Source organism: Apium graveolens, chromosome 6, assembly GCF_009905375.1.
Source record: "Apium graveolens cultivar Ventura chromosome 6, ASM990537v1, whole genome shotgun sequence".
Lineage (NCBI taxonomy): Eukaryota > Viridiplantae > Streptophyta > Magnoliopsida > Apiales > Apiaceae > Apium > Apium graveolens.
The window spans coordinates 268961931-268977919 of NC_133652.1; the positions used below are offsets into that span (position 1 = coordinate 268961931).

Genomic DNA, 15989 nt, shown 5'->3' on the forward strand with positions numbered 1-15989 from the left:
CTTAGCTCACTCTTTAAAAATAATATAAAAAATTAGTTGTAGTAAGATAATGTAGGTTCATCTCCAACAATAATTTTTAAACTCACTCTTTATATATTATTTTATAATTAAAAGTACATTGAAGTTATAAAAGGATAAAAGAAGAGGGAGATAGAAAGAAAATGGAGAGATTATTTTAATAAAAAATGTAAGTTAAGAGCTAGGTAGAAGCTCTTACAATTAAAAGGCTCTTAATCTTTTAAATAGTCTCTAAGAGTTTATTGGAGCTCAAATTTTAACATCACTCCCTATTTTTAAACTTAAAAGCACATATAAAGAGTTTATTGAAGATGTTTTTAGTAGTTTCGTGGATATATAATACTATATATATATTTTTTAATAAATAAAATTAGGCAATAACCGTTAAACCAAATTATAAGTATAGATAGATAGATTAGGGGAATAAAAATATTAATAATGTTGAAAAATTAAAAAAATAGTAAATGTAAGGGGAACTCGGAGATATAAGGGAAGGGAGACCATAATTTTATTTAATTTCCGTTTGCAAAAACAAACATCTTCTTTGTGCTTGTTACATTCTTATTTGTAGCAGCACTTTGAATTGAAGACCAATTTGACAGACAAACCCCAAAAACTATTGTGGTGTATTCAAATAAATCCACCGAATTAGATTTTTAAGATTCTTGAAATCGAAGGGTTACAATATCAAACACTTTATTAATCTTTTGTGAACTTGTTTATTTATTTCTTGATCATTAAAGCTGGAATCTTGATGAAGGCGATGGAGAGTTTGCAGGATCTGATTCAAGAAGCTAAGCTTCGAACTGTTTGGTGGGCCCTGTGTATATTTGCTGTCTCTTATTTCTTAACACGTTAGTCTCTCTCTCTCTCTCTCTCCCGCTCTCTCCCGCTCTCTCTCTCTCTGTTTATTCATTTAACTATATTGAGAAATCATTCAAGTTGTGTTATGATTAGCTTTGGATTATAGGCTGTTTGGTTGAAATTTGCGGGGTGTTGACCCTAAATGATGTCACTTTGGGATAAAATGACCCTCAATGTCACTTATGGCCCAAATGTCACTTCAAAACGGGGTCTCGGGATCCGTTTTTATATAAATCAAAAACGCGAATGCGGGCAGCGTTTTTCATTGTTTTTTAGTGCTAAAACACAAGTTGAGATAATGACTTTGTTAAAAAACATGATCTCAAGTTCCGTTTTGCATTTTTTTTATTTTCTTTAATTTTTTGCCAAAATTAATAAATAATGTTATATTTTTGAGCTTAACAAGTTATTTCAAGAAATGTTTTGTTCATACTTTATTGATATCTATAAATATTTTAATATTTTTAAAATTCAAATTGAGAATTGGTGAACCCTAAAAAATTAAAAACAGTTAATAATTACGATTCGGTTCGTAGGGTTTAGGGCGCCCTAAACCTTAGATTAAATTAGGGTTTAGGTTCTAGGGTTTAGGGTCTAAACCCTATACCCTAAACCCTAAATCGGTGCACGTTTTATTAATTTATTTTTTAATATTTCTAAAACCCAAAAGGGGATCGGTGAACCCTAAAATGTTAAAAATTGTTAAATTAGGGATCACTTTTTAATATTTTAGGGTTTACGAGTTCTTAATTTAGATTTTAAAAATATTAAAATAATTATAAATATAAATAAAATACGAATAAAATATCTCTTGAAATAAAGTTTTGAGCTTGAAGATATAACATTATCTAAAAATAAATAAATTAAAAAACACTAAAAACGTAAACAGAAACAACGTTCTTGTTTGAAAACAAAACATGAACTCATGTTTTTACAACAAAAACATGAATTGAAATCATGTTTTTACAACAAAAACATGAATTGAAATCATGTTTTAGAGGTTAAAAAAATTAAAAAAGAAACAAAACGTCGGACGCATTCTCGTTTTTTTTTAGTAACAAAAACAGAACCTCATCCTTCGTTTTGGAGTGACATTTGGAGCCACATTTTTCAAAAGTGATATTGAGGGCCATTCAATATCAAATAGTGACATTCAGGGCCTTTATTTCATTTGTGCATACTCTTCTTTTTCTTTGGAACATTCTGCATTTTGATGATATCGATTTTGTGAAGCAAAATCATCATTCGCCGTTGAGTTGGGACTAGCCCCGAGGGCCGAACCAGACTTTTGATTCAGTGTAGGCTCTATGGAAAAAAGGGAATAGAGTTAACAAGTAGCATCAAAATTGGTTTTCCGAATTAGATAAATGTAATGTCTCTTTGTTTTCGGAGTTAACATGTAAAATTGTAAATAGATTTTCAAAACGGAAGATTGAGGTTTTTAGTTTGCACCTAGGAAGAATGTGTTGAAGCTCTTTCTGTGTACAAAGTCTGGATTCTGTAATGTTATTAGTAATATTTTTTCAGATTTTAACTTAAACTCTTGTTGATTTCTTTTCATCTGCTGTGCAGATACAAGTAAATCAATGTGGATGAATATCCCAATATCTGTCCTTATTGTCTCTGGTTTACGAGTTTTATTAAATGAGGTAGATTTCCAATGGAAGGTTCGAAACATCCAACGAAAAACATATCTATCCCATTTAGAAAAGAAGCAGTTATCTATTAATGATTCTCGTCTTTCTAGTGTGCCACCCCCTCCAAAACGGAAGAGAAAAATCAATTCTCCCATAATAGAGGCTGCTATGGAGGAGTTTATTAACAAGCTTTTGCAAGATTTTGTCATAGATTTGTGGTATTCTGAAATAACACCTGATAAAGAGGCCCCTGAATTGATACGTGCAGTAATAATGGATGTTCTTGCTGATGTATCTGGCCGAGTCAAAGATATAAACTTGGTTGAACTGTTGACAAGGTAGTATTTTAAGCGTTTCTCAATTTGGTTGATATTATTAAGAACCATTTCAAAGGTTGAGTACAGTGGTGCTTAAAGTGATCAAAATCTAATATATTGCCAATGTTTCAGGGATGTCGTGGACCTTATAGGGGGGCATATTGATCTCTTTAGAAGAAACCAAACTGCCATTGGCATTGATGTCATGCAAACTCTGTCGTCCGAGGAAAGGGATGAAAAATTGAAGCACCAACTTAGGGCTTCTAAGGAGCTTCACCCGGCATTAAAGTCTCCCGATTGTGAGTACAAGGTGTGAGTAAAGTGTTCTCAAACAAAATATTTCTCATAATTTTATTTATCACACTATTAGACAACTATACGTTCTTGTAGGTTCTTCAACGCCTTATGAGTGGAGTCTTAGCTGTAGCACTTAGGCCACGGGAAGCTCAAAGTCCGCTTGTCCGGTGCATTGCTCGAGAGCTTTTAACATGTTTGGTGATGCTACCATTGATAAATTTAGCAAGCCCCGAGTAAGCTGTCTTGGCATTTTTGAATGCTTTCTTGGTGTTTCTTGTATTTTGGAAGTTGAAAAGAATAATAATTAAGATATATGGGTATTAAAGTTCTACGGATTTCATACATTTGCTTACTCATGCAAGTATCTCAAAATTGCTAAACACTTAGTAGTTACCTTTAACTTCACTTTCAACACTCAGCGATTAGTCATATGGTTTTCTGTACAACTCGTGGGGGGGGGGGTTGATGTGATTTACCTAGAGTTAATAAGTAAAAACAATAACAACGCATGATATCTTAGTTCCAGTTTCATTTACGATTTATTGAAGCTTGTCAGTGTTAATCAATGACTATGAGCCCAGACCACTTCTATGTAAATTTGAGCGTAGGGAGAAAGCTAGCTGTCTTTGCAGTCACAGTGTCCGATAACTTCCATGATTGTTGAATTTATTTCTTGTAATCTTGCTTAGTATGATGGATACTTGAAATCATGTTCTCTCTGCTTTGTGTGTGCATAATATGTTCGATTTGACATTTGTTATCAGTTAATACTTATCCAAATGAAATGGCGAATCGATATCTATTTACCAGTGTGGTTGTTAGTATGTTTCGTTGAATTCTACCCCACGGTAATGGAACAATCTGAACTTTGTTGTATTGATAATCTCTGTATTTATTTGGCTTCAGAAATTTACCATGTTCCTTGAAATTTCCACTGTAATAACATTTAGTGGCCACATGTATGAAAATTGAATAAACGGTTTAGTCTCCTATAACTTGGCGTAATTTGTGCGCTTATCTTCTATTGCTAGATCAAACTTTAACATGCTCGTTGTTTCACAGGTATATCAACGAATTGATTGAACATATATACCTTGCTATTAAAAAATATGGTTTTGAACAGGCAGGTGATGATCGCTCACCTGTTATAGATGATCATATGCACGATCATGTTCTTGCTGACTTTCAATATCATAGCTCAGGTCCCACTAGTCTTAATGCATGCAATCGTGGGACTGATTTGACATCTTCAAATTGCAATGAAGCAAGAGAATTTTCACTGGTGGGTTCAGACACCAGTCATGATGAGTATTTGCAGCATCTTTCTGCTGAATGGGTACGACCCCTTGAGGCAGCAAGCCAGCGTAGGGCAGAAGTTCTTATGCCTGAAAATCTTGATAACATGTGGACAAAAGGAAGAAATCACAGAAAGGAGGTCAAGAAATATACCAGTACTGTAGTTCAGGCTCAAGGGGCAAAGGGTTTAGAAGTAAATAGCGTGTCACTCTCAAAAGATACTGAAAAGGGAAGTATAGCTCAGAAACCAGAATTTTCTACCATAAACAAAGCTAAAGCTTCAGCTAAAACAGCATCTAGCTATCATTCAGATTTGCGTCTCTTTAGTCAGAGGGAAAATGCAGAGCATCTTTATATGGAACCAGGCAGTGTTGCATCTTTTAAGGCTGATTGCAGTTCTGATGAATTCAGTGATGCCCTAGTTGCCAGTGGAAACAGAAGTAAGATGAAAAAATCAAATAGCACTTCTGATTTGGTTATTGTGCCAGATAGGAAGACTGATTTTACCAGCAAAATTGGTGGACCAATCATATCAGAGTTCTACAGTCCAAATTCGGGTGGGCATAATCAAGTGGCTACTGTTAGTAGTGCTTCTCGTATGGTGTTATCTAGCCAGGCTCATACACCCAAGCTTAAGAGCAGGGTAGGTTTAGTTTCCCTCTCTCATTTCTTGATAATATTTGTCGTTTAGATAGTAAGAGCACTTGTGCAGAATTACAGAGCAATAATTGTAGGCTGATAGCATTTTCTCTAGACCATATTCAAGCATCTTATATATTTTCTTATCGGTGATAGCAATGACTTCTGATTCTAGCTTCTTTTCAGGTTATAGGAGCATATTTTGAGAAACTTGGGTCAAAATCTTTTGCTGTTTATTCAATTGCAGTGACAGATAGGGAGAACAACACTTGGTTTGTTAAACGGAGGTCTTGTTCTGATTATTGTGCTTTTATTACTAGTTTGAATTGTACATGCTTTTATATCCTTTGCTATTGATAAATGCATTCCTCTCTCCTATATTAATTCTTTTTTTCAAATTACTGTTTTCATTGTTCACTTTATCAAAAAAGTTGATACAGATTTAGACTACCAGGAAGATTTTATAAATTTATTTGTTTTTTTCATTTTAATTAGTTGTATAATGTCAGCAGATATAGAAACTTCGAAAGATTACATCGACATCTCAAGGACATTCCTAATTATACCTTAAATTTGCCTCCAAAAAGAATCTTCTCTTCAAGCACAGAGGACACTTTTGTGCATCAACGGTGCATTCAGCTTGACAAGTATTTGCAAGTAATTCACTTTCTACTATGTGTAGCTTTTATAATGCATGTAATATTTTCTGATTGGTTTGGGTACAATATTTCTTTAAGGATCTACTGTCGATAGCTAATGTCGCGGAACAACATGAAGTGTGGGATTTTTTAAGTGTTTCTTCAAAGGTGATTATCCTTTCTTTTCTTGATCTTGGTCTCTCTTTTCCACAAGAGTCTCATTGTATGCCGATGTTAGTAATCTTCTGTTTAATATCAAATAGTGATGTGAACTGTTAGAATATTGTTAGAACATAGTTCTATACTTGGATGTCGGGAGCAATGAACTGATAATGTGAAATTGTATATGTTTTCGGTGTTTTTTTGTGTATTAATGAAGCAAATGCTGAAAACAAACAGAAAATGTAGTAATATTGCAGAGATTGATATAGAATAGTGATAGAATCAGAACCTGAGAGAGATAGCTTGTTGAGAAAGTTAATCTCTTTAGAGAAAAACAGTAGAGCGAACTAGAGGGAGATAGCTTGTGGAGAAAGTTTCTAGAGAGTAACATTAGAGACAATTAGAGAGAGAATTTGGCGAGATGAATCCATTTTCATAATATTTAACATAATGGAAAATAACAAAAAACTTCCCACTCCTTTATTCTTAGTTACTCATCAAAAACCAAAGTTACCTATATGAGAGTGAAGAGAAAAACTAACAAGAAACTTCCCACTTTTGATGTTCCACAATTCTGCTACTTAAGAAACTGAGAAGGACAGGGGTCGCTAGGTCAGAAAAGTAGTAGGGTTTGAACCTACGACCGGTCAATTAGCAGTGTAGTAGGGTTTGAACCTACGACCGGTCAATTAGTAGTCGACCGCTGTAAGGCTACCACGGAGCTACAAAGGAACTCCGGGCTTAAGGAAAGCCGTCTCGTGTGCTTTGGACTAACCTGTGACCCATAAAAAAAAGGAGTTCGTCAACTAAGTTCCCCGACATTAGATGTTACTTATAAAGTCACAATGTTAAACTTTTATTGAACCCCATGCTTTAAAAAATTGGAAAAAACGAGACATGAAACATGATTTTTTTTAATTGTGTGTGCATTTGGAGCTTTGAGACTATCTTTATATTTTTAATCTTTTTATTAATGCAATCTTTTTTTTTTGTGAAGAATTATTCTTTTGGAAAGTCGCCTTCTGTGATGAGAACCTTGGCAGGTATGTTTTTAAATTATTCCTATGTTCCTCAATACTCAATAGTACTTGCTAGGTTTATTAGTGTAAGCGTTTTCAGTTTTCACTCTTTCTGTACCTCAACCAGATTCTTTATTAAAGGGAGTAGGTTTTACGGTTTAAATGATCATAATCCACTAAGCACCTGCAGTAATCTTTTTATGCGCTAGATCTTAATTGTTCTAAACTTTTATCTTTTATTAACTATATCATTGATGACTTTAAATCTTTTCACATAGTCTCAGTCTTCCAAGTTTTTTTTTTTTGCCTTTGCGTCGCAGTCAATGTGGATGATGCCGTGGATGACATTGTACGCCAGTTCAAAGGGGTGTCAGATGGTTTGATGCGAAAAGTTTCTATCTCAGCGTCCACAACAGATGAACAGTCTTCAAATTATGGCAAGAACTTATACTATAAAGAAGATGAAATTAAACAATTGATTTTAGGACAGCGTACTATAGATTCAGCTAACAGTTATTCAGATGGCGAGAAAGGTGCAAGCCATAGCGGTGAGAGATCTTTCACAGAAACTGATCAATGTTATTCAGACAATGAATTGAATTCGGAGGATTTCTTGGCGACATACGACAAAAAGCTTAAATTAGATGTTGATAAGCACACTTCAAAGGGTCAGTCTGAATTAACCAGCATTAGTGGTTATCCTGAGGCTAAAATTCCAGTAACTTCTGCCCTTTTGGAAGATTTAAATGGGGTCCCACAAGAGGTATTGTGCATTGATTCTTGAACTCTGTTGATGTTGCTGTCCTGTATTTAGCGGAGTTTCTAAATTCTCCTAATAGTTCAATGAATCATTGTTGTAGTAGGCAAATGAGCTACTTGAGGAGTTTCATGTTCTAAATATACACTTTTAGCATGCCTAGAAATTTGTTGGTTTTACCCAGTAGAAAGATATTTAATAGGAAGAATTTGCTTTCTTATTATAACACTACAATATAAACTCTGCTTCACATTTTTTGAATATTTGTCATTGATTGCTTCTGATGAATCTCTTTGTTTATGATTTTATTTTCAATAAACCAAGTATCATTGCTGAGCAACACATCTATTCAGATGCTCTTGCTAGAGGATAATGGAGCATTTCAAGTGACATAATATAAATTTGGGATATAAGATAAATGCTTTGAGAATTGAGAACACCATTAGACATTCTTGACCAAAATATTCGCCGTCATAAGCATGAAACATATTCTATTTTTGTTTTATAAAATGTAAAGCTTAGAATGTTCATCCAAGTTGTAGGAGTGCCCCTTGTTTATCTGGGAAGAAGCAGTTATTAGTCTATAACTGGTCATAGATGTAATATTGTCATTTTTCTCCTAATTTAAGTAAATTTTATGCACATTGCTAGGTCAAGACCTTGTAGGTAGTGCTGAAGAGATTTGCTAGGTGCATCATAAGCAGAGGGCTTAGATGGAATGTGTATATATATATATGTATGTTTTGGTCAATATGTAATAAAAGGTTTAGACATTCACATTTTGTGACCAATTGCATGATTCCATAAAATGAGTTTGTTACTACAAACAAATTGTTGGTTTCCTTAAAAGTCTGAAACGTTGATGTAAATTCATGCAGAACTTTTGAAATTTTATGCTAGTTAGATGAAAGTGTATCTGAACAATGATTGACCGACTAAACAGGCACCTAGGTGAATGCCTATTACTTGCCTTTGAACAGTAGTTGTAGTTTGGAGGAAGTCATGTGCTTGGTTAGTTTCTTGATTGATATTTTTGTGTAACTGATGATAACACCTATTATTTATTATTTGTATGTAGTGGGTACCACCAAATTTAAGCGTACCTGTGTTGAATCTAGTAGATAACATCTTTCAGTTGAAGAGAAGAGGCTGGCTCAGGTGCGATAGCTTTCGTTGTTCCTACAGCATATTGTTTTATATTTTACTGTCTTGGTATTTCTTCTTAACTTAAAATATTGCAAAGTAAGATTTAAATTTGTCATATTTCCCGATGTTAGGTCCATAATGTTATAGTTAAGACTAAGATATTTATCAGGAGATATTTTCAAATGTTGGTTTTGTTATGTGTTTTGATAGAGAGAGATTATACATTTGAATGTGTTATAGTCGACTTAACTATAATCGGCACCGCCATAAGAATTACTCAGTTTGCAACCTCTAAAAATATGAAGTACATGGAAAAGCTGATGTAGGGACTGAGAGCCAACTGTTGAAGATTCGATAATTGCCTCTGTTTGTAGTGGTTTTTTCTCTTCATTGTTCAAAATTAGTTTTACATGACATAACTGTAAACCCACGCACTACTTTGCCAGCTTTTAAGGTGATAGGAAACTTTTGTTAATTTTTCTTCTTTCTTTTGTATTCATTTGTATGGCTGAGAGGAAAAAGATGTTAAGCTCCTTTTCTGTAAATTGCTCAACTTGGCATCTGTATGATAAGCGCGTGGCGTGAATTTTGTATGATTTTGATATCACTTTTAACTTATTGAATCTGTCAAAGTATTTATATAAAGGAAATTATATAAAGGAAATGGATTTTATATGCATTATACTTGAGCTGCCTTTTTCTATTGGTGCAGAAGACAGGTCTTTTGGATTTCAAAGCAAGTACTGCAGTTGGTAATGGAAGACGCTATTGATGATTGGATGATAAGGCAAATTCATTGGATCCGAAGAGAGGACATTATTGCTCAAGGAATTCGCTGGGTTCAGGATGTAAGTATTGAATGCTTTAACTTATGAAGTAATTATTTAAGTGAGTTCTTTGAAATTAAATATACACAAAAAAATTGCATTTCCTAGTTGTGAATTGTGATCATATTCAAAAACTGTTCTATAGAAACCTACACTGTAATATTATAATTTGCTTAACATGCTTATACTCCAAGCCATATAAGCGTCGTGTTCAGATTTTAATTGACAATATGTTGTCAGTGAGAATGAACTGGCTGCCAGATAAAATATTAAAATTTACAAGTACAGTCAGAGTGATTCCATTAATTAGCAAGTCTCATAGTTAATTGTGGCAGTTGAGTTATGTTGAATCGTACGGAGCATGTCAGAATCAATCTTTAAACTGGTAATAGTCTCATTGACTGTTTGCCTATTGGCTTGATTGTGCATCTTCTTCTAATATTGGTATATCGTTTATGAATCTATGCCTTGCTATAATGTTGTCTTTGAAAGGTATAATCTAGCTGATTGTGAATATTCTTCTGATATTGGTGCATCTCTTACTAATTTGGTGCCTTGCTATTGTGTTGTCTTTGAAATGTATAATCTAGTTGAGTACGGAACTTATTAACCAGTATCTGGTCATTTTCAGCTCACAATTTTGGTGTAATTTTTGTTTTTGTTTTAGGTTCTTTGGCCTGCTGGTGTTTTCTTCCTGCCCTTAAATACTAAAAGTAAAATAGACGATTTTGAGCGAGGTTTACAGAGTACAACCCATTCAGCCAGAAGTGCAGACTCCAAACCAGGGTCTTTTGAAGAGCAGCTTGAGGCTGCTCGAAGAGCCAGTGATGTTAGGGAAATTTTATTCAGTAAGCACCAGTTTTTCCTCTCTCTAGCAGTAAATTTACAGGGTACTAATGGCCCTTTATATCACAATTTTAAGTAAAATGGTCCAAAATATCACATCACAAAAAAATGGCCCTTATATCACAAGAAAACTATTTTTTTCATTGTGTTTTTACGGAACACATTTTTTAATTACGTTTGCATTAAATATAATTTAAAATAGGAAAAAAAAACAATTTTTGAAAAAAACAAAAAACTCATTTAAAACATGCTTTCCGGTGAAGACGCATTTTGCAACAGCGTTCATGATAGTAACGCATGGTACTGATGCATTTCTATTGAACATAGAAAAATAAAAATGCAATCTCCCTGATTCGAACACATGACCTCACGCGCGCTAAAACCCAAATTGTACTGCTGAACCACTGAGCTAGCAGCAATTTTAAGTAAAAACACAAACGCATGTTTATTAAGTGTTATTTGTGATATGAAGGGGCAGATTTTACAATAGTGAGATTTTGGGCATTTTACTCCAAATTTGCAATATTAGGTGCCATTCTCAAATTTACAACCTGTGGTACTTCTACTGAACATTTAGCATCACTTGGAAGCAACATTGTATTCTATTGTTCTGGAGTCTGGACCTTTTAAATGTCATTTTTTTGGGCAACCCAGTTATGTTTCGATTATCAATTGTATCACCTGGAGTTTTACGTTACAACATCTGCAGTATTTTTATTCTACAGAATGTTGAGTAGATACTATCTTGTAAGCAGGACCCTTGGTTTTTACTTGATTAGAATCAGACAGAAATAGACCACTTTTGCAAATCTGTGCATTCTCCATCTGTTGAACAGTGCTCATAATTTTTTAAGTAACATTTATATACACCTGATGAATTTGGAACATATGATGTTAATGAAAAAAAATAAGATGACTTTCTTTTTCCTTCTAGATGGAACTCCAGCTGCTCTTGTTGGCTTGATTGGGCAAAATCAGTACAAGCGGTGTGCTCAAGACATATATTTCTTTCTGCAGGTAAAGTCTCTTGAGCAATATATATATATATATATATATATATATATATATATTCGTATGCCTTATTTATGGATATATTTAACTGACTTGTGGTAACCTTAAAATCAATATGGTAATGCACGCAGTCCAGAATTTGTTTGAAGCAACTTACATACGGAATCCTCGAACTTGTACTTGTGTCCATTTTCCCAGAGCTGAGGGAAATTGTGTTGGATATGCATGAGAAGATGCATGATGAATCTGTATAGGAAGCTGTGTCTTTTTTTGATGGTTGTCTTCAGATGGGCTCCATAATTTGAAAGCTCTTGACTGTTGTCACCAATATTCTCAATTCAGAGAATATAGTTTTTTCCTCTGTACATATTGGTTGTACAGTATTTTTTTTTTCTTTGTATTTGTAAACAAGCAGTTTAGGTAGGTGATGTTTTGTATACCTTGTCGAAATTGTTAGCTTTGCTGCTGTCTGGTGCCCAATCCTAATCTTACAGAAGTTGCAATTATGTGCAGAAATAGTTTTAATCCTGATCTCATTTGCACTTTGCTTGTAATCCTTCCACAGTTGTGTGTGTATTTTAACCTAAATTTAATGTGTTCTCTTGTATGTATAGATGCAAACATCTAATCTCGGAGTGATGTAGAGTTGTTTTATGCAAGCTTAGCACATTTTATGTGGTGCAGTCCCAGCAACTCACCATTTTTGGTGGCGGCTGACGTCAAAATCCTAAATCCATTCAAGTTAATTCATTGTTCAAGGTACACGATAATACATTTGGTGGAATAAAAAAGATTTGTTTTACAAAGACAGGAAGTATCATTAAACTAGTGTTGCGCCAAATTTCTGATGTCACTTTTAGTGAAATTAGTCTAGTAAGTATATCCGTAATTGAGACACAGGGGGTGTCACTTAAAGCAACAAACTCCGCCGAAGTTGTTAAACTTGAGCTTGTTTAAAAATGTACTCTCATTCGTACAACGTGAGCTCGTTTGACTAGTATGGTTTTTAAAAAGTTAAAACTTGAGTTCAATGTTAACCATACAAATGAGATAGCCGGGATAAAATTAAGTGTGTTATATAAATGTATGGCTGTGATAATTTTAAATAAGTGACATATATTTTTATGATATTCAAAAAAAGAAAGTAGTCGCATAAAATGGGACCGGAGAAAAGAAAACTAGCATTGAATCGGGCTATGTCCTCGTAAGTCAACGACTCAACATCAACGTTCAGCTTGATTGAAGGTACACACTACACGTTAAGTGCCGGTCTGAAAATAAGTAACTTACGACTTAAAATAAATAAGTGAATTATAAGTGATAAGAAGAAAAATACTTGTAAGTTAAATAAGTGTTTGGATAGTTTTACTTATAAGTTATAATTTTTTTTTCTTAAATTAACTAAAATAAATAATATTAAATATAATTATTTAAATTCATGAATTTTAAATTAGATTAACATTTTAAAATATATATTTTAAAACTGAGGTTAATAAATCAGCGAAAAATCAAAATAAGTTGAGAAAAAGTACGTCGTTACTAACATTCATCTTATCAACTTATAAGTTATAAATTTAAATTAGAAATTGTTTCGACAAACACTCGAAAATAAGTTGTTACGGGCTTATAAGTCATAAGTGGCTTATAAATTGCGTGAAAAACATGCCCTAAGAGCATTATACTCTAACACAGTCTCCATCAAATCCAATCACTTTGCAAATCTATTATATATATAATAGAGCAACTAAGGGGTTCATTAACACATTTTATTCCTTGTAAAATTATTAAAATACCCCTCATAATTATATATGTTAATTACTTTTCATTTAATATACACGTATTAATTACAACAAATGTGAATGTATTGATTAGCCTAACTCATTATTACATATATTTATTAGCACTTCATCATTTAAAATAATTTATAACTATATATTTAGATTACATCTATCTTATTCTATCTTAAAACTGAACATAATTTTAACACAATTTTAAAAATTTATTATTTTGAGTGAATATATAAAATACAAAGACGATTATTAAGAAAAAAATAGGTCAATGTACTAAGACTTCAGTGTGAAAAGTACAAATTATTTTTATATGAATGGTACAAGGAACTATTAAAAAAATCATAGTTGTCATCATTCGACCAAAACTAAACGTAGACAAATATTAGATCGAAAGATATACGTGATATAATACCGAAAGTTTTAAACGTATATAAATGTAACCAATATCGAACTTTAATGTATATAAGAAAAATAATTGAGAAAATTTGTGGGATCATTAATCTTACGACACATACTCCTTGTAGATTATTAATCCCACAATACGAAAATTCAAGGGTGACGAGCATAAAATATTTTTATGCGAATGTTATAAACAACTATTATAAGAGAGCATGGTTGTCATCATACGACTGAAACGAGACGTACACAAATATTAGATCGAAAGATATATGTGATATTAGTTTTAAACACATTTATATATAACAAATATTGAACTTTCATTTATATAAGAAAACAGTTGAGCAAATTTGTAGGATTATTTATCGTACGACACGAACTCATTGAAGATAATTAATCTCACAATACATATTTTCGCCAAGATCAATAATCATATAACTTATTTATCATACAATTTATTCATATTTTGAACAAACCCGTGCCTTGCACGGGTTAAAGATCTAGTTATATAATAAAACGCTAACACCGCTCAAGACGTATATGATTATACACTAACATAATCTAACACAATATATGATTATACACTAACACAATCTCCGTCACACCTTAATCTACATTTTTTTTGAAAAAAACGGTAAATCAAATTTCAACATAAGCATTCTGAAGTATATTGAGCTTAACACCTTAATCTTCATTTTCTTCATCTTCATCTCCTCCACTAGCTTTTTTTGAAGCAACCTTCTGTTCCTTTGCTTAACTCTACCAGGTCGGCCACCACCAAAGGAACTCCTAAGTGAAAAGTCAATATGCTTTTGTTAATGCTTATGGGAATAAAGTGCCAGAAACATGCAGCTCAACCATGTGTTACTTAAAATTATGTATTTCTTATTTCCATGTACAGTTTGGTAAAATTGTATGCTAGGAAATATCTAGAAGTGAGAGTCATACAGCAGCAAAATTTTTATATCTTAGGAACGAGATGAATCATACAATGTTAGTACTTTTTTAATAAGCAGCTAAGCTAATAAGTAATGAGTTACATAAATAAAATACCAAAATACTTCGATATAAAGACAACATAAATAGAATAAATTCAAGAGAGACTTTTAGGTTATATAAAAAAGGTCAAGAAATACACATAAACCATGCACATTGACTTCACAACACACACGATCATCCGTCGGTTCTTTTCTACATGGTCTTAGGGGAACAAAATTAATGAAAAATTTGTAGGTTCTCTTTGATTTTTAATTATGTAATTGATTTAGTTAGTAGATACTCTTTAGTTATTAATTTCTTGATTAATCATTTTTGTGTAAAAATATTATAATTTAAGCCATTTTCGTACAATTAGATCTTTAGTTTATAAAAATCCTAACGTCCGTTAAAAGAAAATTAACGAAATGCAATCGGGTGTCAAGAAAATTATACATAAGTCACACGGGTGCCTATTATTATATGTTGACCATTTTTGTGCAAAAATATTATAGCTCATGTCATTTTTGTGCAATTAAATCAATAAAATATAATCTTAGTCCTCTATTTTTAATTATATCTGTTGGTGAGACTGCGTAGCTGTATGAACAGTTACGTGATAACTCAACACGAGAACAACACTAGAACACGACAGATTAATAATACTACGTCTACACAAGAAATCAGAAGAATTGAAGATAAGGAAAATACAAAGAATCAGAAGATTAAAAGAAGGCTTGAAGTCTGTTTACAGGTCACTGAGAGAAGTTCATTAATATGTTCATGCCTCAGTGAAGAATAAAGATTAAAGACTTTCAGGGTTTCAGAAATGATGAAGATTCAATGTATAAGTGCTACTAGAAGATTTCAGTGTATTACTGTAATATATAAGTGATGATGTCAAAGATCACTGGAGATAACAATATCATTAGTGTCTCTGATCAAAGTATGAAGCAAGGCAAATGGACATCTGATCGAAGGAGGAGATTAATGAACTGTTATTTTTGGTAATCAGTTAAACTTGGGGCCAATCCTAAGTAAGTTGTATTGTTATCTTAATTTGTATTTTGTACTTGTAAAACTTAAAGTCTGTAAAAATGCAAAGGAGCAGACTGAAGTTTTTTTCCTGAAACAGTATCAAGTCTAAGGATTATATCTAGAAGAAGATCAAGAAGATCATGCCTTAGAAGAATTTTGAAGAAGTTTGGAGTTGAATAAATCTGTTTGGAGAAAAATACTCTAAGTCAAGATCTCTACAAGTCACATATTTAATGTTATAGAGAAGTCATTCGAGAACTCCAGAATGGCTTATCGAGAAGTTAGGATAGCTACTAGAGAACTCAAAAAGATATCG

The 15989-nt window shown here is 32.8% G+C and overlaps 1 protein-coding gene across 3 annotated transcripts; it reads left to right on the forward strand.

Annotated features, from left to right (window-relative positions):
* Window positions 1–518: 518 nt before the first annotated feature.
* Window positions 519–12081, forward strand: LOC141667435 (uncharacterized). Of its 3 annotated transcripts, none has more exons than XM_074473931.1 (16): window positions 519–872; window positions 2455–2857; window positions 2969–3146; window positions 3227–3366; window positions 4196–4260; window positions 4336–5072; window positions 5255–5355; window positions 5581–5725; window positions 5806–5874; window positions 6866–6911; window positions 7208–7650; window positions 8723–8802; window positions 9503–9638; window positions 10285–10465; window positions 11398–11480; window positions 11606–12081. In XM_074473931.1, the coding sequence occupies exons 1-16, from the start codon at window positions 773–775 to the stop codon at window positions 11726–11728; spliced, it is 3030 nt and encodes a 1009-aa protein (XP_074330032.1). In that variant the 5' UTR covers window positions 519–772; the 3' UTR covers window positions 11729–12081. The 3 variants fall into 3 exon arrangements, with proteins under 3 accessions (XP_074330032.1, XP_074330031.1, XP_074330033.1); XM_074473932.1 differs by having other exon boundaries at window positions 855–872; window positions 2455–2531; window positions 2630–2857; window positions 4196–5072; XM_074473930.1 differs by having other exon boundaries at window positions 4196–5072.
* Window positions 12082–15989: the final 3908 nt, after the last annotated feature.